The sequence below is a fragment of the Anabrus simplex genome, chromosome 1 (assembly GCF_040414725.1).
Source record: "Anabrus simplex isolate iqAnaSimp1 chromosome 1, ASM4041472v1, whole genome shotgun sequence".
Taxonomy (NCBI): Eukaryota; Metazoa; Arthropoda; class Insecta; order Orthoptera; family Tettigoniidae; genus Anabrus; species Anabrus simplex.
The window spans coordinates 717155521-717181639 of record NC_090265.1 but is presented as its reverse complement, the minus strand read 5'-3'; the positions used below and the strand labels follow the sequence as shown (position 1 = coordinate 717181639).

General features: G+C 39.4%; 1 protein-coding gene across 2 annotated transcripts in view; it reads left to right on the top strand.

The window, feature by feature from the left end:
- The window catches only part of ICA69 (islet cell autoantigen 1-like protein), a 42603-nt gene extending 26745 nt beyond the window's left edge, over positions 1-15858 (top strand). Inside the window, exons 5-9 of one of the 2 annotated variants that reach the window (XM_067136043.1) lie at positions 891-1083; positions 1179-1302; positions 1385-1563; positions 8924-9162; positions 15442-15858. In XM_067136043.1, the coding sequence (XP_066992144.1) occupies positions 891-1083; positions 1179-1302; positions 1385-1563; positions 8924-9162; positions 15442-15549 (843 nt within the window). In that variant the 3' untranslated portion in view covers positions 15550-15858. Of the gene's footprint in view, positions 1-890; positions 1084-1178; positions 1303-1384; positions 1576-8923; positions 9163-15441 lie in introns of both variants that reach the window. The other variant, XM_067136042.2, reaches the window with a different exon arrangement.
- Positions 15859-26119: the final 10261 nt, after the last annotated feature.

The following is a 26119-nucleotide window of genomic DNA, read 5'->3' as shown; positions in this document are numbered from 1 at the left end:
TGATTGAAACAATACTTTTCAAAAAACAAGCGTTGATGTGGATTATTCAATTTATGCAGCGGAATGTTGCTGCATACAAAAGCTTTACAAATATCAGTGGAAAATGTACTAACTTCACACCGTGTTTTAACGTCGGTTAAAAGTAGCTGTTGCATATTCTTACTCTGTTCTTTTGATCTGAGATGTGAAGTTGTTTTTGAATGCTGTTCAGTTTGAAATTTTTATCGCATTTTACACTCTTGTCGCACACTTGACAGTACACTACATCACCATCACTTGTATTATCACTATTACCTGATATCACTGTTTAATTAAAAACACCCTAAAGCTATTATCTTTTGGCATTTTTACAGTTTAAACTGGGAAAACACTGCATTAGACGAAGAACAAGTTAACAGATGAAAGCACTTGTTTAAGCAGACCTTGGGAGGCTACTGTAAGGAGGAAGGAATGTTAGAAAGAAGGAAATACGAGTAGCTGTTGTGAGAAGGGTCATTATCCGTTCACTTGCGTGTATTGTGACACTGACAGCACTTTCCTTGTTCAGGGAAGGTTTCTTGTGTTGCCGAGGGATGTATAACATATGGAGTTCATTAGATTTTTCATTTCGTTCAGAAATCTTAGATAATCTGTTGGACATACGAGAAAAACATATCTGTATATGCACTAACCTTCAAAATTTCTACTAACGTTCAGAATATGTATTTAAAAAAGAATCCAAGCCCTAGTTATAAGGTAGTCTTAAATTTGTTGCCCTTAGCAACCTAAACAGTAGCATTGTCCATAACATTGAGTTAAAAAAAATAGTGGGTAAATATTCTAATTCACTACTAAAACTCACCACCCAGTGTGCATGTTTTCATATGCAATGAATCACATTTTGTTTTCAGGTCCAAGGACAGGTACGTCGGAGCAAATTGAGATTTGACCAGCTGAAGCTAGACTGTCTCCAGAAGGTAGATCTCTTGGCAGCAGCACGGTGTAACATGTTTTCTCATGCTCTCATTCTTTATCAGAACTCATTACTGCAGTTTGCTGAGAAGACGGCTAACACCTTCACCACTATCTCCAACAGTTTTAAGGGTAAGTCAACCCTTGATTGAGTTATTGAATTGAATGTCAGTGTATTGTAAGTACATAAACGACTTGTATAACTTTGTGGTGTCTTTTTCCTGTAGGCTACCAACATTACGAGTTCAGCATCGTCAAGGAACTGACAGAGCCATCCCTCAAACTGGCCGAGATGACAAGCCAAGGAGAGGAAGAGGGAGATAAGGCTGCATCGACAGAAGACCAGGACAAGTGAGTGAGCTGTACAAGGTTCTAGAATGTTTTTTTCTATCCTGCATGTGGTTCATAAGTGGGTTTTTATTTCATGTTGTAGGTTGTTGTTTTTTGAGGCAGAGTACCATGATACTGTGGAAGACGACACGAGTAAAAAGAACGAGGAAACTAGTGAAGGGCAGACCAAATCTGAAAGTCTTGAAAACTTGTTCCCTACAGAACCTGTCCTGCTGGACCTAGGTGCCGAACCTCCACCGTTGACAACCTCCGACATTAAGAGTGAGTCTACTGGTTAGTACACTTCCCATTTCTTTAGTAGAAAACATGAAGTCAGATTATCCACACTGAATTACTGACTGCGTCACCAAGGTATTTGCATTAGACATCCTGTTAGGGGCTTGGTGAACTAGCCCATGCTGTATACTTAGTGATCAGAAGGAAAATCCTTCATTTGCATCCATGTGTCTGGAATTTGCCACAAGGACATTAATAGGAAAAAATGAGAGAAGGTAGGTGAAATATTAATTTAAAATAATCTCGAATGTAGATTTATTTATTTATTTATTTATTTATTTATTTATTTATTTAATTAATTAATTAATTAATTAATTAAAACTACACTGAAAGATGGTGGGTTTTACTATTCACTGAATGTATTGAACATTGAACTTCTGTTTAATAGTTTCTCTCAAGTTCACTCACATTTGAGTTTTCCAATCGACATAGTTTTTATTCACATTCATAACACACACAAACACCAGCACATTCAACTCCTGCTCTCCGCATGTGGTCCACCTATTCAGTACAATATATAATTTATTATATTTAGTATGTTTCGTCCCCTAAGGGACATCATCAGCTATAATAACTTAACATTAATATATCAGAATACAAAATAGATATTATTAAAATTGGAAAGAGACATTAAAATATTGATGTATAGTATGACATTTAAAATAAGATAGAAATTTTGTTAAAATTGTAAGTCATATGGCTGATAAAAACAGTTGAATTGTCCATTAAAATCTTGATAATATTCTTGGGATATAACAGTTGTGCTAAATAAAATCTTAAATGATCAATTGTTGTGAATATCACACTTGATTTAAAGTATCTCTTGATGAAAGATTTGTTAGATCTTTGATATGCATTCCTTAGATAGATACATTGGATGCTTCAGAATTTAAAGTCAACTTGGGGCTGTAGTGGTAAAGTTCTTTGTAGTAATGAATATTATTTTATCTGAAATAAAAATGAAAAACTGAGTGTAAGTAACGAGAAATGGAGGATGAAATGAATATAATGTAATATAATCATGTTACTTACTCCTTATTATTGGCCCCGATGTGCGGAGGACTCACTTCTACTGAGGTAAGTGTGTGTCTGATTTAAAACAAGTACTGGTAGTTTCTACGCTGAGCGGGGAGTGTGGAGGGGAAGTAGGGGGGGGGGGTCCTAGGGTGACTTGAGTGTCACCGAGCATGTGACGTGTTAGAGTCTGACATTTTTTTTCCTAACTCACTTTTATTAGTTCTTCATATAAGGTGTTATACTTCTCAGAAAGCTCATTGATATTATTTGTTGGATTGTTTCTTTGTTCTAGATAAATGTAAATTTCTTTATATGTGTTCAATAAATGGCCTTTATTTTCAGTTTTCAATATTTTAAGGTCATTGTCTATGTTTGTGAACATGTGATTGGAGTTTGTCATGTGTTCACTCATGGACTCATGGCCGAGTATCTGTTGTATTTCTTGGCTCTGGTATGTTCCTGATATCTTGTAATGAAGTTTCTTCCTATTTGTCCAATATAATTTCGTAAACAACTAGCACATTTCAGTTTGTAAACACCCGAATTTTGGAATATTATTATTTTTAACGATGTAAGTGTTATAAAATAATTTCGAGTTTGTGTTGTTAGTCCTAAAAGCAATTCTTAAATTACGTCTTTTGAAAAAATTTGTAATACTATATATTTTACTGTTATTATATGTAAATACGGCAAATTTCTTATTCTATTTTTCTCTTCGTTCTTTTTGTAACATAGTCATAGGCTTATTTTTACTTTCTTCTTCTTCTTCTTCTTGCGTTCTGGCCTTCTAAGAACCATGTTTCAATTTCAATTCTTCCTCCTTAGTTGTTCTCTCCTTTTCTTCCAGTATTCTTTCATTGTTTCACTGTGTTTCTTTTTCTGTCTTCAGTCCACTTTGTGCCTGTTTTTTTTTTCCTTCCTCCCTTGGAATCCTTTCATTTGTAAGACTTTCTTCCTAAAAATCTTTCTTTCCAATAATTCTTCTTCTCGTATGTTGTTACTTTCCAGGTCTTTCTTGACTTCTTGAATCCTGTTCACAAATTCTTTATTATAGCCATTCTTATATGCTATATAGTATATTGCATTAATTTCTTTTTCTAAATCCTGGGTTGAAAGCAGAATATTAAAAGCTCTGTAAATCATGCTAAAGAAACCAGCTCTTTTATGAGCTCCTGGGTGTAAAGAATCATTTTTGAACATGTTGACTGTCTGCGTTGGTTTTCTAAAAATATTAAATGAAAAGTTTTGCTTATTTGTAGTAATTTTCAAGTCTAAATGATTTAAAGTGTTATTTACTTCAGAGTCAAGTGTGAACTTGATATATGGATCAAGAGAGTTAAGTTGGTTTAAAAAAGTCTGGCCATTAGTAATTCTTTCATCTAATATTACAAAGGTGTCATCTACAAATCTAGGCCAATGGTACAAATCTTCAAGTTTATCTATAATTTTAGTTTTTTTCATGTGATAAAGCACCGTGTCGTTCCAGAACAGTTCACAATACCAGGCCTTGTTGAACTTTGCGTAGCTGTCTGACAGTCTCCCCGCCAATAAATGACATATCACAGACTCGCAAGCACCTCGTACTGCTTACTTTCACTCACAGTTGATGCACTTAAGACTGACTGATGTGCACCAGTTACGCTCTTTATAAAGGTCCATAGAAGATTCTAGTAGTTCCCAATTTCAGTTCATTCTAGGTGCCTGGTCCATTGTTAATCGGTTTCCAGCTTGTAGGAACTTCCTTATCGTGAGCCTCAACAGTTCTCCGACGCTGTTGTTTTGCTTGCTGCTGGGCCTGTCCACATTGTTGCAACTGTGCTGCGATTATCATCTCTCGCTGGCATTGTTACCAACTGCCCCGCACTCTGCCTTCACTGTCACAGCGGTCCCTTCTTAAAGCTGCTCGTCCCAAATAGCTCCGCAATAAGGCACAAGCTAGTCTATATAGTCGATCATTGTTTTCCCCTGGGGAGGCCGCTGAATCACATAGACTGTATAGTTAATCCTGGTGATAATGGAGGGGGAGAACTTTCTCATGGCGACTTGAGCTCCGGCAATTTCCTTTTCCTCCATCGTACAGGTTGGTATAGACACACTGGTCACCCTTCTGGAAGCCTGCTGAGTTCATTTGCAAGTCATACCAGACCTTTATCCAGTCGTTTATACTATATTCAGGTGTCGTCAGGAATACTCTTGGATGTTGTCGAGCCAGTAGCTCCTGTGCTGAGTCTGTCGCCAGGGGTGGTTCTTGCTCCGGAGCAGTCCAAAACGTTAAGTCACATGGCAGATGTTGTTCTCTGCCGAAAATCATGTTGGCAGGTGTCATGCTTGTCACGAGAAGATGCACAGTAGGCCATCAGATGGAGGGCCTCTTCTTACCTTAATCCTTCTGGTGTGCTAACTCCATCTTCCTCAGATGTTCCTCGACAGTCTTCACAAATTGTTCTACTATGCCGTCTGACTGCAGGTGAATAGGTGTTATTTTTGTCTTGCGCACACATAGACATAAATACCTTCCTTTATTGACTTTGACTCAAAAGTCCCTGCTGTGGTTACTCTGTAGCCCTCCTGGGACACAACAGCAACAGAAGAGGTTCTTCACCAGGGCATCGTCTACTATTAATGCTTCCTCGTTGGGGATGGCATAGATCTCAGGCCACTTGGTGAAATAGTCCATGGCTGGAAGCAGGTAGTGATTTCAGACATCCTATTCTGGAAAAGGTTCTACAATGTTGGTGGATATCCTCTCAAAGGGTGCACCGATTCATTACTTCCATCTGGTCCCTACTCCGGGTACGAGGCTCTCAGCTTACTGCACGTGTCGCACATTTGGCACCATCTTTCAGCGTCTATCCTCAGGTGCACGCAGTTATAGCATTGTTGGACCTGATCCCATATCTTGTTGACCCCAAGATGCCCCGCTGTGTGCTTCTGTGTAGTTCATTCACCACTTTCATCCTTGTGTCTCTGGGAAATACCTGCTCGTAACCTTCTTGTTGTCGGCCAACTCCCATATACACATCAGCAGACCGTTGTGAAGTTGTGAGTTTGCCATAAATTTGTTGACGAAATGGAAGATCCATCCCATCGTGCATACTAGTTTCTGATGCAAATTGAAGTTCGATTTGGATGACTGGTTCGTGAGTTTGGGGATATGCCTTACGTACTTCTGATAATGTTGCACAGTCAGTGGTGATATCTGATGGCCAGCAGTGTGAAGATTCATGGAAGTCCCTCAAGAACAGCTTCATCCTTAGCATTAAATGACTATAATTTCACTTCAGTGTCTGTGATACCAGTAGCTTCATTGTCCCAGAAATCATGAACGTCATTGTCGAAAGTATCAGGGGCCTGGCAAGTAGCAGTGTGATTGACAGTAACTTGCAGTTTTTTTTTTTTACAAGTTGCTTTATAACACACCGACACAGGTAGTTCTTACGGCGATGATTGGATAGGAAAGGGCTAGGAGTGGGGAAGAAGCGGCTGTCACCTTAACTCTTTGTGCGTAGAAATATATATATATATATGCGCTTTACATTTCTTTTTCTCCTGGCGGAAACACATGTATGTTCTGTTCAAATTTCGCGGCTTTACTAGCCGAGGATGTACACAAATATACTCATAGATGGCTGAAGTTGTTCCTTCACCTCTACTGATGATGGAAATCTCCTCAGTATCTGAGAGTTGCATAATGAACACGTTGCGTGACGCAGCTTTTGCATGTACATACTCATTACTCATTTTACCGGTTTTTATGTGAAGCGGCTTCGCAAAAACAGATTACTGATACCGATACAGTGTCAGTATTGGATAATACAGTCAAAGAAGTGTCGGATTTTAATGTATGTGACTCTGAAGTCTTTCTCCAGCTCATCTGAGAGCAACAACTGCACAAGTGATACTGGCAGGGACAGAATGGCTCTGATGTAAGTAATAACAGTCCCGGAACTACGACTATTATTCCCGTTCATAATATTGATCAAGGGCCAATGTTGCTGTTAAACTTTGATACTGAAACACACGCTATAGAATATGTTATTTGTGAGGAGCATGGGTTCAACTGCTGTGACTACTTTTTGACTAACTGTTCCACATTTTGATGAACAAAGACACAAAATGAAATCAAAAAGTCATTGAAAGTAACTTTCTGTACATAATTCGTAATAGTGGACTAATGTGTATTGAGGGGAGTAGCCTCGCTACGGCTCTACATTTGGGAGACACACGAGTTCAATCCCCACTGTCGGCTGTCCTGAGAATGATTCTCCGTGATTTCCCATTTTCACCTTAAGGCAAATTGCTGGGACAGCTATTCATAGGCCAGAACATTTCTTTCCAGCTACTTATCCATTTTCATTCACGATCATTAATTTCATCTTCATTAGCTCCTCAACTGAGGTTGACATCGGGAAGGGCATCTGGCTGTATAAAATGCAATATAAATTCATCTAACCTCATCCCCGACCCCGTTTCAGGCAATGGGACTAACGGGTAGACATAGAGAGGAATAATGTGTACTTAAAGTTAACCGTCTCTTGTGCCATTCTTCCATTGAAAAATGTTGGGACGAATTTTATTTCGTTCTTTAGACCAATTTAGAGTTGGGTTTCCGCTCTTAACTAGGTATGCGGTTTATTTGGGTATATTTTTTTCTTAGTAAATTTTCCAAAATTTTGCATGCCCTTTTTGTTTTTTCAGTTTTTTTTTTCTTTGCTGCCTATGGCCATGTAATACCGCCACCTGCAAAGGGTTAATTAAGGTACAGCCCCAGCTGCAGCGTTGTTTAACGATGACATTATTTCTATTGCCACCTAAAATCAATTGTAATATTGAAGGAATCAGGGCAAATGAATGAGAAAGTAGTTGTCTGGCTATCTTTTTATTATTTTTCCAAAAAATTAATTCATGAAAAAAAAGGTGTAGCATTCCAACTGATGAGCCCACTGCTATACTGGGGCGAAATGCTGGAAATTTCATGGTTGGAAAAAGCCTAAAGACTAAAAGAGCTTAAATTAAAACATGTATCAGCAAGTCTTGATATGGGTTGTGAGGATCAGCCAACTTCAAGCTGGAATTAAGGGGTTATGTTTTGAGGAACTGTGGGATGTTGTGAGTATGCATTGTCACTTTCTAAATCATAGTTACTTGTGCATTTGTCCGAGTCCCTTTTATGTTGACCTTCACAAGATGGCAGGGCATTAGTGCAGCACGCATTTCAAACGGGATAGTTATTACTTCTCTTTCCTCAATTTCCAGATTAGGTTGATCGAGGAGCAATGTATTGATGAAAATTGATTGGCTACCTTGGTTCAGGGTACAGTATGCGAGTAGCAGTTCCAGATAGACCTTGAAGCCACTCCTGAGTTCTCTGTGACTGTGTGTAATGCAAGGAATTAGTAACAGTCTGGTATATGGAAGTAGATGCCACTGGAGTCTCTTCGCAAATTGAGTAATGGTGAGCTTGTTCGCATTTTGAACAGAAAACTTCAGCCTTTTTTTTTCTGCAGTTTTTAATGTAATTTCGATCAATGCCCCAAAACCTCGGGACTGCCTTTAACCACCCAATATGCCGATCGACATTGGTAACTTGATTACACTTATGTATCCTGTAACCATCATTTCCACAAAAAACACAATGGAGAGAAGTTTTCCCTTTCAATGGTTTGGTGGGCATATGAGCTTTGGCTTTAGTACTAATGTTGAAAGTAGCACTAGTCGGATTATACAGGTCAATCCTTTCGGCTGTAAGTGATCCTTCAATCTCTTCATTTAAAAACTGCATTAATTTTGTAATATCTCCCTCAGGGATGTTTTTCCTTTTGGCATAAACAATCCACTGACAGCACAACTCATTAGGAAATGCACGGAGGATCTTAGGTGTAAGCAGGTGACCGTAACTGTCAGTATTTTCACCTAAGACATGCAAGGCATGTATTTGGCAGTTGCACTCAACATAAAGCTTCGTTTAGAGATTTGGGAGTGGGAGTTTGAATTGGGGTTGTTTTCTAGATAGGCCTGGATGATGCCTTTTTTTTTTTGTTTTTTTTTTTTAAATTGCTGTATTTGGAGATGAGAATATGCTTATTTTTCTCATAATTGTCAGCTCTTATTGGACTACTGTCCACTAAACATTTTGGTTCCTCCTCTAGACATCCCCTCAGGAGTATATTCTTGTTGACTAACGATACTGAGTGTTCCCAGAATCCAGACCACTGTTCAGCATCGCCTCTGATGGTAGTGAGTTTTAAAAATGCCTGTGTTTGGATTAATTTATATGCTACTGTAGATGCAGAAATGATTGAGAAATAACTAAATTGATGTTCTCCAGTGGCGGACCAAGACCTACTACTGCTCGACGAGATCTTGCACGCTGAAACTAACAGCAGCAGTTTTGGGACAGAATGGGATGCTGTGTTTGGTTGCACCAAGAAGGAGGATGAAGGAGAAACGTTCCTTCCCTCTCGGCTGCTGGACCAGTTTGCTGCTCTAAGTTTGCCCGACCCTGTCCCGGAGCCTGCAGCCAGCCCAATGCCAACATCGGCAACACCGACTGGTGTTAAGGACAAAGTAAGTATGAGTGTAGCTAATGGATATGTCAGTTCTTGAAAGAACCCTGCTCTGAGTTGAGAAAGGTTTTGCCGGGAATTGACGGTGAATTTGTTCAGATACAACTTTTTTTTTAAATTAACTAATTTAAGCTCTCAATTGGACCCATTTTATCTAGCTATATTGTAACAGTAAATGTGGTACTTCAGTAGACATGAGACGCAGGGCGTGTACCATTCGTTGAAGTGCATACAGAGGGAGAGGGTTTGTTTAAATAAATCTTTAAATTTTTTTTCCAGAGTTTATTAAGAAATTGAAAGTAATGTCACCTCTGTACAGCGGATACAGTAGAAAATGTTCCTCGTCCTATGGCTGGCGATGTCCTTGGATTCCGGCAGCTCCATTTTCCATATCAGCGAACCACCATTCGTCCCCCGATGGAAGTTCTAGAAAATCCATTCGATGTTTTGAAGATCCATACGACGTTAATGAATGGCGTCGAGGTAGTCCTTGTGAATGGTGAACATGAATGAACATCGTTAAGCCCTGGGGCGAGTTAATGTAAAGGCTGCTTCTGCACAGATGAGAGGAACGTTTATAAATGGTTTTAACAAAGTTCAAACACAAAATGTATCTTTATCACACGGTGAAATGTCACTCAATTTTGTCCCGTGTTAAGTGAAAGAATGCCACTAGACTCGAATAAGCATGTAAGTTAATACTCATAAAATAAAAGTCCACTCGAAACTTATCGTCGAGTTTAACAGAGTCACTTAAAGTTTGTAGCACTTGGTACAACGTAAGGTAATGCCGCATGACTTAGTTCTTTGAAGCACTGTTCAACATAATTCATTGAAAATAAAGATGTTCCACTCGTGAATTAGAACTTATTCACGTATTGAAAATAACATGAAATCAAAAGACGAAATTAATTGAGTATTGACAGTCCTTGGTTCGACTGTTCGTAAACTGAATGTTCGCAGAATTGAAATGTGCTGTTTATATGGTGATGTTGTTCAATTTGTTCAATTATTATCGTGGGAAAAGTTATTACCCGTCGAAACTCGAAGAACATTCTACATCAGTCTAGGCTCTGTAGTGCGGCGAGGCACGCTGTGACGTCACCCGCTCACTACGTCACACGCGCACAGCTGTTGCTCGCCGTCCAGTCAGTCCTTCGTAAGCGGCCCGGAGCGTAACACGTAAGTTTTAAAATTTCTATGACGGGGACTTAGTTTGTACCGCGTTACCAGTACAATATATTCCTTCTACTTCTTCTTCATTTGTTGCACTACAGTTCTTTGTGGACCTTGGCTTCTCCTACTATTTTTTATGTATTTTTTTTCAGATCTCCCTCAACTTCATCTAGCCACTTTGTTCTCAAACAATCTTGTCCTCTTTGTTCATGAGAATTTCTAGGTGATACCGTATTTATGTGAATAATCTCCATATATTTTTTAAAAACTTTTGAGGCACGAAAGTGGGGTGCGAGTTTTATTTGCGTCAAGGTTGCCAACACGCTCCTGGCTCACCTAGTTTTTGATGCTGAATGTACAGTTATGCTTGTGCAACCGTAGACGGAAGAAAACTGTTCCCATATGTCATATTTAAACAGAAAACAATTCAGACTTAATTCTAACTTGTCTTTTATATTTTTTAAAATAGTATGTGACCGAGTCATGTAAATTCAAAATTTCTCCGCGTCATGATAGAACGCGTCTTCCAGGACATGCGGGGGTGGCTTTCTGCACTTTCACTCACTTCAGTGTATCTATAGTGTGTTTCATAGTTGAAAATAGAGTGAAATCGTAATTCTTTTGTATTCAGCGTTTTAAGGAATGCCACAATATCACGTAGCAGGCAGTACATGGAAAAATCAGAATCTGCGAAAACTGGCGAGGGTTGGCATTTCTAAATTACAAGATGGCTGTTATTTCGAAAGCACATAATTGGAAGTCCAATTTCTGTATTACAAAGACTTTGAATTAACGAGGTTTTACTGTATCGCAAAACTAACATCAGGATTTCGCCAGTGTGTCTATTTCAAGTGTTTACATTGCACGAAAAGAATTATCCATCACCAGTCATCTTACTGTCCAGTAAAAAGAGACCATGTGTGAGAAGTGTTTTAGACATGGAGTGTGATGAACTTGTAAGTAATTTAGGAGAGGATTCTAGTGATGCAAGAGACAACGAATCTTCCCATCTATAGGGAATCGAGCCTATTGCAAGTTCAGATTAATGAAATACCTGTCACGTAAGTAGGCCTACTTGCTCATTATCATGGAAAATATATTTCATAGCAGTGATAATGTATTTTTATCATCTCAGGCAAAGCAGCTATATCCGTAAATTTACATGTTCATATTTGCGTAAAGACCACGTGGACCTCGCGGAGTGATACAAAATGTTTGTTTATGCCTACGTTACTCTTTCGATGGAAGGAATTTGAGTTCATTTCAATTTCTTTTCAAAATGAGCCTCCTAAAATGAGGGTGCGAGAATTATTTGGGTAAATACGGTATATCTTTTTGGTATCTGTGTATCATTCATCCGCACCACACGTCCAGTCCACTTTGATCTTGTTGATAGGTGTATCTTTATAGATCGAGTATAATTCGTTATTTTTCTTCCACAGAGTGGACCTGTTATTCTACAGTGCACCTTTCTCTCAAAAGCATCCAACCTTTCGGCATCTGTTGTTGTTAGTGGTCATGTCCGTGAGGCATACGAGGCTCTTCGTTTACCTGTCAGGTGATTTTTTTCTCTTTGGTAGACCCTCTGTAGCTTTTCTGTGGTGATTGTAACTTACAACAAAAGACTTCTGTTCTCAGTTGCTACACGCACTTTAAATTTATTTCACGCCATGGAGAGTCACAAAATCTTCAGCAAGCAAGCTGAAGATTGACTTTTCCTCCTTACCCCGTAAAGTACTGTACAGCCAAGGGATTGGTCTTCCTTCTGGTTCCTCAATCTGAAGGTTTCATTCACCCATAGGATTTTCAGTAAACCAGTCTCTGTTTTAATAGCTCCTTCCAAAACCTCCTCTTTTCCTTAGCACAACCTCAAGTCAATTTTGCTCTCCAGGTTATTCTTCCATTATTCTTCAGCTCGAACACCTCTATTTGTACCCTTTTGACTTTGGTAACAATCGATGTTACCGTGCTATAAAGGACAACACTCCAGGCATAACTTTTTATAGATATTATTTTCTATTCTTTGGATAGGCTTTTAGTGGTTGGAATGGTTCTTTTCTCATTGAATGGCACCTTAGATCGGGCAGTTCTGCTGTTGTGTTTTGTCCTGCTGTAATTGTGTGTTCTAATAGTTTAGAAGTCTTAAAACCTGTATGTTGTATTACGCCACTGAGACATGATTGTTGAACCGCTGAAGGGAAGAAGATTAAAGTGCTGGAAATGTTGGTCTACTGTTGAGCCCTGCACGTATCTTGGATTCTACACTGGACCAGCACTTCCTATTTTCTTGAGGAGATCAGATTCTAAGACAGGCTCGTAGAGAAGTTCCACTGAGCATTCTTAAGATATTTTAAGTAAGGAGGCAGGAAGGTTGGAAGGGAAGGAAAGAAGAGGGAAAGAAAGGAAGGACTAGCACCTACCACCTACCTGATGGGTTGATCAGATAAAGACATTTGTTGGAAAGTCCGTATTGAAGGCTTTGCAACTGGCTAAAGGTCAGTCAGCACAATGAAAACTTCCGAATAATTTCTGTATGTCACTACACCCTGTCAAAGGTAGAAAGGAAAACCTGTATGTTGTTATTCTTGAGAACATTTATTTCAGTATCACTTTCAGTACTGTAAATCTAGACTTCTTTCAACATTACTGCATTTGTTGAGATTTGTTCATTTCTCCCCTTATGAGTAATCTTCAATTACAGTGGAACCTCTATTCTCCGTTTTTGGAGGGACCATTAAAATAAAACTTACAACATGGAAAAACAGAAAATCCGGAAATGAATGAAAGCCATTTGGCTAAACATCACAAAAATTAAATATGTATATTGTAATTATAATCGTACAACACTCCTAAACCAAAGCAAACTACAGCCCCAATGAGCCTTTGCCTGCAAAGCGACCGCTGCTCAACTCGAAGGCCTGCAGATTACGAGGTGACGCATGGTCAGTGTGACTAATCCTCTCGGCTGTTACCCGTGGCTCTCTAGACCGGGGTCGCCATCTCACCATCAGATAGCTCCTCAATTAAAGGTAATCACGCAGGCTGAGTGGACCTGAAAAACAGCCCTTATATCCAGGTAGAAATGCTTGACCTGGCTGGGAATCGAACCCGGGCCCTCCGGATGAGAGGCAGGCAAGTTAGACCGGCATCAAACATTAATTACCGGTACACGAGTTCAAAATCTCGATACTTCATATTCAGTGTTACAGGGGAAACTTCGTCAGTTTCCCGTGAAAACTTCTTTCAGTTCAGCAGCTTTGATTAGCCAAACTTTTCGAAAAATCTAATAACGTCAAGCCGAACGACAATCGACCACAAGTAGTTTTTAATTCTCTCATCTAATAAAATAAAACACATTAGATACAAAAGCGCCCAGCATGATGGCGAAATCCCTTCTTTTCTTAATCTTCCATTGTAATTTGGTCTCTGGTTCGTATTCAGTTTTTGGAAATCTTGTACCGCATAAATTAGGCCTATATCGACTTTTCAAGGTTATGTTGAACTCGAGAACGGTTTCGAAGGTAAGTATCGGTACTCAGAAGTTCTCGAATGCATTATATTCAATTCTGCCCATCACTAATCCAATCAAATTGGAAAAAGAAAAGAAATACTGTATCATCAGAACTTCAGAAATTACGGTTATTCGTGACCTTGGGCTCAGCTGGAAAGCGCGCTCGCTGCACATGTCAGTATGAATTGGAAATGATGATACAACCATTTATTCTGTACATGTAACGTGTACAAATAAAATGACTGCATTTTTTTTACTTTTAACTCGAAAACGTAAAATACCCAGTCTTATATTAGGACCAAAACAGTAACAGGCAATCCCAAGACCTCCCATGCCTTTTTGTATGTGAGGTGCAACATCTGTTCTGGTCTCCATAACATAATCGTATACTATAATATTAAAATACTTTATTTGTGTTAAGAACGAGCAGTTTCAATTCCTGCCTGAAAGCCCAGTTACTATAAATTGCCCTGAGGAAAGCGCCAAAAACCTGTTCGGCACTACAATCGAAAAAAAAAAAAAAAAAGCAAAACCCTGGACATAATATGGATGTTTTATAAGTGCGAACATTTGATGAAACTCGTTCCGTCTTCAAGTAGAGCTGTCGAAAAGCTCTGTATCTCCTTACAATTATTGTGGCCACTTTCCACTTTATAATTTTCAAGATTCTCTAAACAGTACCACCCAAATTCGATACTAAGATGGTCCCTTATGCAAGTTCACTGCCGATCGCTTTTCCAGTACATTACTTGCTCTAATTATCGCAATGACGGGGCGTTAACGCCAAGATCCATAAATATGCCATAATTGTCCTTTCGTGAGATAGGCCTACACGTTATTGAAAAACACTTGATCAAGGATTTAGCATTGATGGGTCTGAAATTTCTGGACGATTGATCCGGGAAATCGTTTCTTCGAGGAACGGATAATGTGGGATTTTTACAACGTGATTTAATTATGATGCTTGGGAGACCACGTAATTTGAATGCATGATCCGGGAAAACGTAGGTTCCGGGAATGGATAATCGAGGTTCCAATGTAATAAGAAACAAAAAAAAACAGATGAGTTGGCTGTGCAGTTAGGAGTGCGCTGCTGTGAGCTTGCATCCGGGAGATAGTGGGTTCGAGTCCCACTGTCAGCAGCCCTGAAGATGGTTTTCCGTGGTTTCCCATTTTCACACCAGGCAAATGCTGGGACTGTACCTTAATTAAGACCTGTCCGTGTTGGTGTGACATAAAGCCACCAGCAAAAAAAAAAAAAAAAATCTTTAGTAGAAACAAAGTTTTTACAGCAGCATTGACATATAATATGATGTTTGTTGTTTAAAGGGGCCTAACATTTAGGTCATCATCCCGACATTTAAATAAAGGCAGTACTTTATCTCAGTCTCTCGTATAGCTCTTGAAACTTAATTGTTATAATGACGCTCAAATCAAATTGTCTTTACGTTAATCAAAATTTGATAAGTTGATTCGCTTTTATGTGGAATGATCTTTCACTTTGCTGTTAAAATGGAGGTAAGGATGAAAAATAGTAGAATATTATGAACTGTACATTTAAGTTAAATGTTGTTTGATCTTCTGCCATTGCAGGGCCAGGAGAAACGTGCAGCTTGGTTTAACTTGTTTGCTGATCTGGATCCTCTAGCTGACCCAGATGCTCTGGGCCGTAAGGCAGGAGAAGACGATCGTCACTGCTAACTTCATGTTCTGTATTTTTACATTCCATTCCCAGGGATATACTCCCTCACGTTCCTTTGATAGAAAATTTGAAGTTGGGGAGAAAATAATCTTAACTAGTCAAAGAATATTTTCTCCCAGGTATGTATCCTGTTTTGTACAACTTTATCAGTGTTCCTATGGCAAGTTTGTTTGTTTGCACCATTCCATATTTTACTGGTCTAAAATCCAATTTGCTTTGCACTGTATTGTTTCTAGTCTTTTTGTGTTCTGAGGGCTGGGATCTCACTGTATATGAAAGAAGAATATTTAAATAAACTGATCAGACTGTTTTAATTTGTCTCTTCATTGAACATCCTGCATCCCTATTGTATGGTCTGTCCCCTCTGTTTAAGCCCTTTGACACTAGTGGAAAAAAAATATCCAAACACCAAGAAGGGGTTGTGCTAGATTAATGAACGTTGGTAGGCATGTTGATATATCTGAAAGGTGGTGATGATTCAGATTTCCTGCAAATCACATTAACATGGCGTTAGTAGCGGCCCTATGACGTTGCACATCAGGTTTGCTTTGAATACGGGCTGTATTGTGCGAGTGTTAGTTACCTGTGAGATTGGACGGAGTGACTGTGAATGGGTCAAGAATGCCTTTACGATGGCGAAGAGACCAGCTCACCGAGGTTGAACAAGGCCATATAATAGGGCTACATGAAGGTGGATTTTCCGTACGCCCTATTGCAGAACAACTTGGCAGGAATGTCTCCACTGTGCATGTGTGCTGGCATTAGTGATCACGAGAAGGCACGCTTGCAAGAAGACCGGGTTCCGGACGGCTCCGTGACACCACTGAGAGGTATGACTGCCGTATTCGGCTTATGACTGTGGTGCAGCGGGTTGTGTTTACAGTAGCAATTCGAGCGGCAGTTGGCACCACAGCGACGCAAAAAACTGTTCAGAATCAGTTACTTGAAGGACAGCTCCGAGCCTGATGCCCTGCATGCATTCCACTTACCCCAAACCACCACTGTCTGTGTCTTCAGTGGTGTCAAGCGAGAGATCATTGGAGGATGGAGTGGAGGTCCATTGTGTTTTCCTATGAAAGCCGGTTCTGCCTTGGTGCCAGTGATGGCTGTGTATCGGTTAGGAGGAGGCCTGGTGAGCGCCTACATTCCACCTGTCTGCACTGTCGACATATTGGGCCTACACCGGGAGTTCTGGTCTGGAGAGCAGTTTCCTATGACAGCAGGAGCACTCTTGTGGTTATCTCACGCAGCCTGACTGCAGATGTGTACGTCCGTCTGGTGATTCGACGTGTTGTCCTGGCATTCATGAAGAGCATTCCTGGGGTGTTTTCTAACAGGATAATGCAAGCCTCCATGCCGCTGTTGTAACCCAATGTGCTCTACAGAGTGCCGACATGTTGCCTTGGTCTGCTCGATCCTCCGATCGGTCCCCAATTGAGCACACATGGGACATCATCGGACGACAACTCCAGCGTCGTCTACAACCGGCATTAACCGTCCCTGTATTGACCAACCAAGTGCAACATGCATGGAACTCCATCCCACAAGCTGACATTCAGGACCTGTACGACACAGTGCATGCACTTTTGTATGCCTGCATTCAACAGCATGGACCAGCAAGGCACACTTGCGATGGCTTTTCTTGTGCGGGTATTAACCTGTAGTCTTGTACCTTTAATAAATTAAATATGTTACCATGACAAATATATTGCCAATGTTTTCATATTCTACATCCTTATTTCCTACCAGTGTATTTTAGTTGCTCTCTTCGCCCTTCACCTCCCTAATCAAGAATGGTAGAGCAAACGCCTGCGTTCCAAAGAAGAGTTTCTTGAAGACTGATAAGTTAAGAATTGCATCCCACACTGTACTTGCGTGGAAGACCCAAAACTGAAACTTACCCCTCCACAATAGAACACATCCAGTGATTCTTGGGCTCTTCAGTCAGGTACTTAGGTACCCAACACTGACAGCAAGAAAAATAACAGTTAAATTCTAAGAAAGTTGGATCGGTTGTCCAGTCAGTACATTTCCTTGCAGTACCATATTCATCAAGTTATGAGTTGACTGGAACCTAGATCTACATGGCTAAAGAAAGAAATACCTATACCTTGATGCTCTTCAACTGTAGCACCACACAAGTTTATAACACTATGTTTAAAGTAGTTATCTGCCATTTTTTTATTATTATTATTATTATTAGGATCATTGTAACCAAGTGGTATCATCATCATAGTCTATTAGCGTTATGTCCCGTATTGATAATTCCAATGATCGCAAGATTGGACTTTCCACCTAATCAATACTATTATTTATTATAAGCTACTTGAAACATTTTACATTACTGCTCCCAACAAGTACACAGGTGACAGGCTAGAGACAGCAAGAAAATAATCCAACACAGCACAATTCTCCAACAGATCGCAATTATGAAGAAGGGAACATTTTCACCATCCCACTTCAGATAATGAGGCATTAAACTTAGACAACTTGACCTTGAGCAAATTACATGAAGATTTTAAACTTATTCGCCCCTCCAGAACACACAACTCGCACCTGTTTTATTGTAGAAGTCAAAGTATGTTAAAAACATCAAGAAATGTGATACTTTTTAATAAAACTTTTAGAAAATAGACATCCTACTGATGCAAGTTTTATAAAAACATAGTGCCATTTAAATTAGAAATATGACATTTTAAAAACTTAATAAGAGTATTTAACATTGTAATAAAGAAATCAAAAAAATGTGTGTGTGATTGAACGTCAAGATCAGTGACATCATAATGACTGTTGAACAATTTTAGACTTTTACATTTCTCATACAAGCACATTTTAACACTACAACGTATCAATGTAACTTAGAATTAGTCATCTAAAATTAGAATAAGTAGTGTTTTAATATTATATGTTATTTTTAAAAAAGATCAAGGTTCTTCAGCAGCTGAAGATGAGGGTTGAAAGTGGTACAGTAATGAAAAATGTTTTAAGTACCTTATAATAAATAATAGTATTGATTAGGTGGAAAGTCCAATCTTTATACTTGTGATCATTGGTATCATGCCCGGCTGCATGGCTAAATGGTTAGCGTGCTGGCCTTTGGTCACAGGGGTCCCGGGTTCGATTCCCGGCAGGGTCGGGAATTTTAACCATCATTGGTTAATTTCTCTGGCACGGGGGCTGGGTGTATGCGTCGTCTTCATCATCATTCCATCCCCATCACGACGCGCAGGTCGCCTACGGGTGTCAAATCGAAAGACCTGCATCTGGTGAGCCAAACATGTCCTCGGACACTCCTGGTACTAAAAACTATACACCATTTCATTTCATTGGTATCATCATCCTACTCACTGTAAATGGGAGTTTTCCTTTCCCTTCTGTAATTACTTGTATCATACTGTATTTATCATTTTGGAAGATGAGACAGAAATAGCCAGCTTTCTTGAGTTTTTGAAAGGGTTAAGACTTCACACGACTTCGAGGTTCTTGTATTTTGTGTGAAACTGGAGGTCCCATGGCTATAATCACGATATCAACAGTCCCGTATAACTACAAGTTTGTTTGATGATGATGATATTATGAAATTAAAACATCTTGTATGAAACGGTGACGTCCGATTCAAAACTCGGTGGGTCATGAGTGTTACGTGTTGCCGGTACTGCTATGCTTTACGGTGTAGAAGGATGGATACTACAGGATTCGTTAATGAACAGACTGCTGGCCTTTGAAATGTGGAGGTATTATAGAATATAGAGCGCATCACCAACAAGGTTCTCTATCAAACCTCAAAATCATGTGAAGTCCCCTTGTAAAAACTCAGGAAAGCTGGCTGTTCCAATCTCATCTTCCAAAATGATAAATACAGCCTGGTACAAGTAATTAATTAAGGGAAAGGAAGATGGGTACGGAGATGATTATCCAGGATGTGGAACCTCCTCCAGTTGTTCGACATAAGCAATACGTGAAACTCAAAATAATAGATAAGTAAAATTAAAAATCCACTTTTTTCAATACTAATATTAAACTAAATAAGTTATAACATTTACTTGGAACTAGTTTCGACACTGGTGAGCGTCATCTTCAGCCAAATATGAGAACAGACAATCATAAATATACATATCATCATTAAATCAATGCACATATAAAACACTCTTAATATGGGACTTATGATGCCCCTAAAAGTATCTAGAGAATAAAACTTCAAATAATCACAATTTCACAATCTTGAAGTCACGATTAGAATGACATTTAACACAATATTATTATTATTTATTATTATTTATTGGTGACAAAAGGTTCCATGAGCCTCTGGCTCGTGATAGGGACAATACAGTACATACTTTTTTAAGGCGACACAATAATTACATTTCATATACAATAGCTTTTTCTGTAAAGTGACAAGTACATTTTTGGATAACTAAGACATTGTTTTTTTTTTTTTACATGTTAGGATCATTTTCACTCAAGTTAGAACTTTGAAAGTACCGAGTTGAAATGTTATACAAAGGTCGAACCACATATAGAGTTTCTCTGTAATTATGACAGTCACAATTAGTAATTATTTTACTCAAGATGTAATCTTGAAAGTCCTGAGTTCTACTTAGAGTAGGAAGATTCTCAATTTAAATAAAAGGACTTGTCACAATTTGATGAAGAACCTTCTTGTATTTTGTGTGAAATTGGAGGTCCCATGGCTATAATCACAATATCAACAGTCCCATATAACTACAAGTTTGTATGATGATGATGATGATGATATTATTATTATGGAATTAAAACATCTTGTGTGAAACGGTGATATCCGATTGATCAATTGTGACAAATACTTATATTTAAATTGAGAATCTTCTACTCCAAACAGAACTCAGGACTTTCAAGATTCCATCTTGAATAAAATAATTGAGTGTCATTCTAATTGTGACTGTCATATTTACAGAGAAACTCTGTATGTAGTTCGACCTTTGTATAACATTTCATTTATGACGAGACTTTTTATTTACTTGAGAATCTTACAGTTCTAAGTCAAACTCAATACTTTCAAAGTTCTAACTTGAGCGAAAAGAATTATATTGTGTTAAGCATCGTGCTGATCGTGACTTCAAGATTGTGAAATTGTGATTATTTGAATTTTTATTCTCCAGATACTTTTAGGGGCATCATAAGTCCCAAATTAAGAGATTTTATATGTGCATTGATTTAATGATATGTATATTTACAATTGCCTGTTCTCATATTTGGCTGAAGATGACGCTCATCAGCGTCGAAACTTGTTCCAAGTAAAAGTTATAACTTATTTAGTTTAATACTAGTATTGAAAAGGTGGATTTTTAATTTTACCTGTCTATTATTCTCAGTTCAATACAGACTTAAAAATGAAATTCCTAAATTTAAACTCAAAATAGGAAAAATTATTCCATGACGGTCACTAACCTCATGTGAGGAGATGGTACCAGAAGAAGAAGTATTACTACGCCTACTGATGATGATGCATGTTGTTTAAAAGGGTTTAACATCCAAGTCATCGGCCCCTAATGGTACGAAATGAGACGAAATGCAATGACAATTTTAAAGTCCAAAATTCATCCACTGACTAGAATTTAAAACGTGATGAAGAATGAAAGGATAGGTTTTAAAATAATCAGTGGAGCCAAATCACAATACTGAAAGTTAAAAATAATTCCAAAATCAATGATTCTTGTTGTCCAAAGGGGTCCAAAATACAGGTCATCGGCCCCTCATAATGGTATTTATCGCTAGTAAAGTACAACCATGGTATTTCTCAAGTTGCGGTACTAATCAAGAGTAGCGTAAACAAACGGTGTTCCAAACATTATGGTACTACTCATAACTATTGTACGTCGCACAAGTAACGCAGACCTATGGTGTTTCTCACATAATGGCGCCACTCGTAGGCAACGCAAACCCATGCTGTTCCTCACAGGTGTACAAATCACGGGCGCCGGTATTCCCGTGGTGTACCTCACGTGGTGGGTACTAATCACAGGCAACGCAGACCCAAAGTGTCACTCATATACTGGTACTAATTGCAGGCAACGCCCAGACCCGTGGTGTTTCTCACAGTGGTACTAATCACAGGCAACGTAAGCCCATGGTGTTCCTCATATAGCCGTACTAATCAGGGGTACTGTAAACCCATAGTGAGTCACCCACTATTGCTACTAATTACAAAGTATTGAGTACCTAACACAAAAGTACTACTCGCAAGTAAAGGCAACCCATGGTGTTCCCCGTGTAATGGTTCTAATCACAAGTAGTTTCATGGTTCTGATTCAACCATCCCTTGGTCGCCTCTTACAACAGGCAGGGGGATACCGTGGGTGTATTTTTTGTCTGCACCCCCACCCACAGGGGGACTATGCCTATTGCTAATTATTACTATTACTAGAAATGTTACTTGTGAGCTCTATTAAAGGCTAATCAACTAGTGCAACATTCTTTGATAATGAATTTTTTTAGAATTTGCTTTATGTTGCACCGACACAGATGGGTCTTATGGCGACGATGGGATATGAAAGAGCTAGGACTGGGAGGGAAGTGGCCGTGGCCTTAATTTAGGTACAGTGCCACATTTGCTTGGTGTGAAAATGGTAAACCATGGAAAATCATCTTCAGGGTTGCCGACATTGGAGTTCGAACCCATTATCTCCCGGATACAAGCTCTTTGATAATGCAGTGGAGCTTCTGTGACCAGATGGTGTAAAATGCTTGCATATTACATCTCTTACAACTGAATTGCAGAGTGAACCTGGAGGTTTGGACAACCATCTTGGTTTCTAAGGAGCTGTGAAGGCGCTAACACGAAAGCAGGATACTTCTTTAGACTACTAAAATACATTTGAGCAAGTTCGGAAACTTGCTCTGTATATTGAGAATGGCTAAGAGAATGAAATGGCGAATGGAGCAGTGTGATAGTGGTGGTGACTGTTGTTTTGAGAGAAAGTGTAACTGGGTAACCATCTTCTATTAATGCTAATCAGAAGAGAAAAGAAAATACTCCATAGGCCTTGCAAACTTAATATGTACCTAAAGAACAAGAGTTGACAGACTGACATCGGATAAGAAAGATGACAGATAGGAGCCTGACACTAGTTACGTGACAAAACGCGGTGGGTCATGAGTGTTACATGGCTAGAGACCCAGTTGCCTCCCTCGAAAGTGTCAGGGGTTCTCCTTTCAGTTGCCATTTACAACAGGCAGGGAATACTGTGGATGTATTCTACTGCCCCTCCCCAAAGGGGAATACAGATATGTCCGCAGCTGGAGTTGACCACAAGAGATTGCTTGTGTAGCTGTACAAAACTACCATGGACTTCCAGCTAATGAATGTTATAATGGGTATGCTTTGTGATGGATATTATGAGACTGCAAGAAAACACAAGTCAATGGAGTGAACAAAAGTAATACTCTATGATATCTTTACAAATGACCAACAGAGTCATCCAGAACTAAGATGATTTACCTACGCCAATGATTCCAAGGTGCTGTTCAAGGAAAAAGTTTTCAAACAGATGGAGAGTAAATTAAGAGGCCTTGGGAAATCTAGCAATGAACTATGAAGAAAATTATCTGAAGTCATTGCGAGCCTCTGCAGATGACATGCTAATAATACGATAAGGAATAGATGACGGTAGCTATAATGCAACAGGCTGAAAAGGTGGACCTAAGTCCAACTAATATCAAGATCTGAGCAAGTGCAAGTGAAATGGGCTTCGAATCAGTCGATAAATTCAAGTACCCGGAACTGGGAGTTCTTATCTGACGTGTTTTTTTTTGCTAGGGGCTTTACGTCGCACCGACACAGATAGGTCTTATGGCGACGATGGGATAGGAAAGGCCTAGGAGTTGGAAGGAAGCGGCCGTGGCCTTAATTAAGGTACAGCCCCAGTATTTGCCTGGTGTGAAAATGGGAAACCACGGAAAACCATCTTCAGGGCTGCCGATAGTGGGATTCGAACCTACTATCTCCCGGATGCAAGCTCACAGCCGCGCGCCTCTACGCACACGGCCAACTCGCCCGGTATATCTGACGTGTGCAAAGGCAACTCTTTTTTTTTTCAGTCGTCGTGAGGATAATGTTACCAATAATAATCACAACACTGAAAACACAGGTGATATATGTCTGCCTTGTCAATACTAATGATTTAAAAAATACACCGCTGTGCAAAACTTAAGAACGAAAGTAACTTTTGCATGTTGTGTCACTGGTAAGTAACATAGCTCAATGAAACCTGAACCATACATAGGAAGACCTGCTATACAGTATGGTACAGCAGGCAACTCAAAGGAATGTGTGATGAGACGAACAGAAATGATACTTTTATATAAACACAATAAATTACAAGAAAGTCATTGCGACTCATGATGGTCTCCTAGACATCACAAAGGGCCATAGTTCTTAAAAGGGTGTGTGATCACCACAGACAGTGATGCGTGCTCTGCAACATGTTCCCATGCTGGCCACAAGATTGGTAAGGAGGTCTTGTTGAAGGGTGTTCCATTCGTCCACCAGCGAGGTTGACATCTGCTGGATGGTTGTTAGTGCATATGGACGTGTTCCATTCGTCCACCAGCGAGGTTGACATCTGCTGGATGGTTGTTAGTGCATATGGACGTGTTGCAATATGTCAATATCAATCAATCAATCAATCAATCAATCAATCAATCACTAATGATCTGCATTTAGGGCAGTTTTCCTAGCCTTTTCTTAAATGATCGCAAAGAAATTGGAAAATTATTGAACATTTCCCTTGGTAAGTTATTCCAATTCCCAACTCCCCTTCTTATAAACAAATATTTGCCCCAATTTGTCCTCTTGAATTCCAACTTTATCTTCATATTGTGATCTTTCCTACTTTTAAAGACACCACTCAAACTTATTCGTCTACTGATGTCCTCCCACGCCATCTCTCCACCGACAGCTCGGAATATACCACTTAATCAAGCAGCTCGTCTCCTTTCTCCCAAATCTTCCCAGCCCAAACTTTGCAACATCTTTGTAACGCTACTCTTTTGTCGGAAATCACCCAGAACAAATCGAGCTGCTTTTCTTTGGATTTTCTCCAGTTCTTGAATCAAGTAATCCTGGTGAGGGTCCCATACACTGGAACCATACTCTAGTTGGGGTCTTACCAGAGACTTATATGCCCTCTCCTTTACATCCTTACTACAACCCCTAAATACCCTCATAACCATGTGCAGAGATCTGTACCCTTTATTAACAATCATATTTATGTGATTACCCCAACGAAGGTCTTTTCTTATATTAACACCTAGGTACTTACAATGATCCCCAAAAGGAACTTTCACCCCATCAACGCAGTAATTAAAACTGAGAGGACTTTTCCTATTTGTGAAACTCACAACCTGACTTTTAACCCCGTTTATCATCATACCATTGCCCACCATCCATCTCACAACATTATTGAGGTCACCCTGCAGCCGCTCACATTAATATGTAGCACTTTCCAAACATTAAATGCATTATCGTGTATAAACATCCAGTCTGACATCATAGAACTCCCATGTTTATAGCCAGCAGTGAGATAAATTTAGGTGAGTATCTCTCACATATGCGCGACCGTTCGTGAACTTTTCGAAAGTGCACCTATCGAAGTATTATTGAAAGAAATGTATTAAGAGTCAAAACAAATATTTCCCATCAACTTTCCTCATGAGGGCTTTGGATCTGCTATGGCAGCTTTAAAAATGCTTTATTTTTTTTATATTGTGTATGCTTTCTTTATATATATATAATAATTCGCTGGGGCCATCAAGGACCACGTTAAGTCTTGTTGCATTTGACACTGAACTTGGCCTTCTTTAGAGCCCAAATTTCCCTCATTCTTTGTGAGTGGGCCTGCTTATGCTCCTCTGTCCAAGGGGCACCATGTCTTCTCTTCGGTTGCTCGTCTCGGTTTAGCCCGTTCGTCAATATTTTCTTGCGGAAGAGATCTCTGTTAAGGGGGTCTTCAGCTGAGATATGGAGCATTTGCAGGTCTTCTTTGGTATTTCTAAACCAGGGAATTGTGGTTTTTGGGTTTGAATCAAAAAAGTGAAAGATTTCTTTAGTTAACTTTCTTCCGTCCATTCTTTTCAGATGACCGTAAAATCGTGCCCGTCTTTTCTGATTGTGTCGGTAATTTTCTCTATTTTGCTGTAGACTTCCTTGTTGGATCTCTTTTGGTGGATTCCATTTCTGTACTTTGATCCCAAGATTCCTCTCATAATTTTGCATTCTCTTTTCTCCAGTTCTCCAAGGAGTCCTTTGTTGGCATTCAGAGACAGTGTTTCGGCTGCATAGAACTACTGGCTTCAGAACTGTTTCATAGTGACGTATCTTGGTGTTTTGGGAAAGGCATTTTTTGTTGTAGATTGTGCGGGATGTTTGGTAGACTATTTCCAGTTTGCGTACTCGTTCCTGAAGTGCTTCTTTGTCCAGTCCATTTTTCATGATGATCTCATCCAGGTATTTGAATTTGTCTACTCGGGTGATGTTCCCGTATTTTGTATGGAGTTTTGATGGAGCCTCTTTGATGTTAGTCATTACTTCTG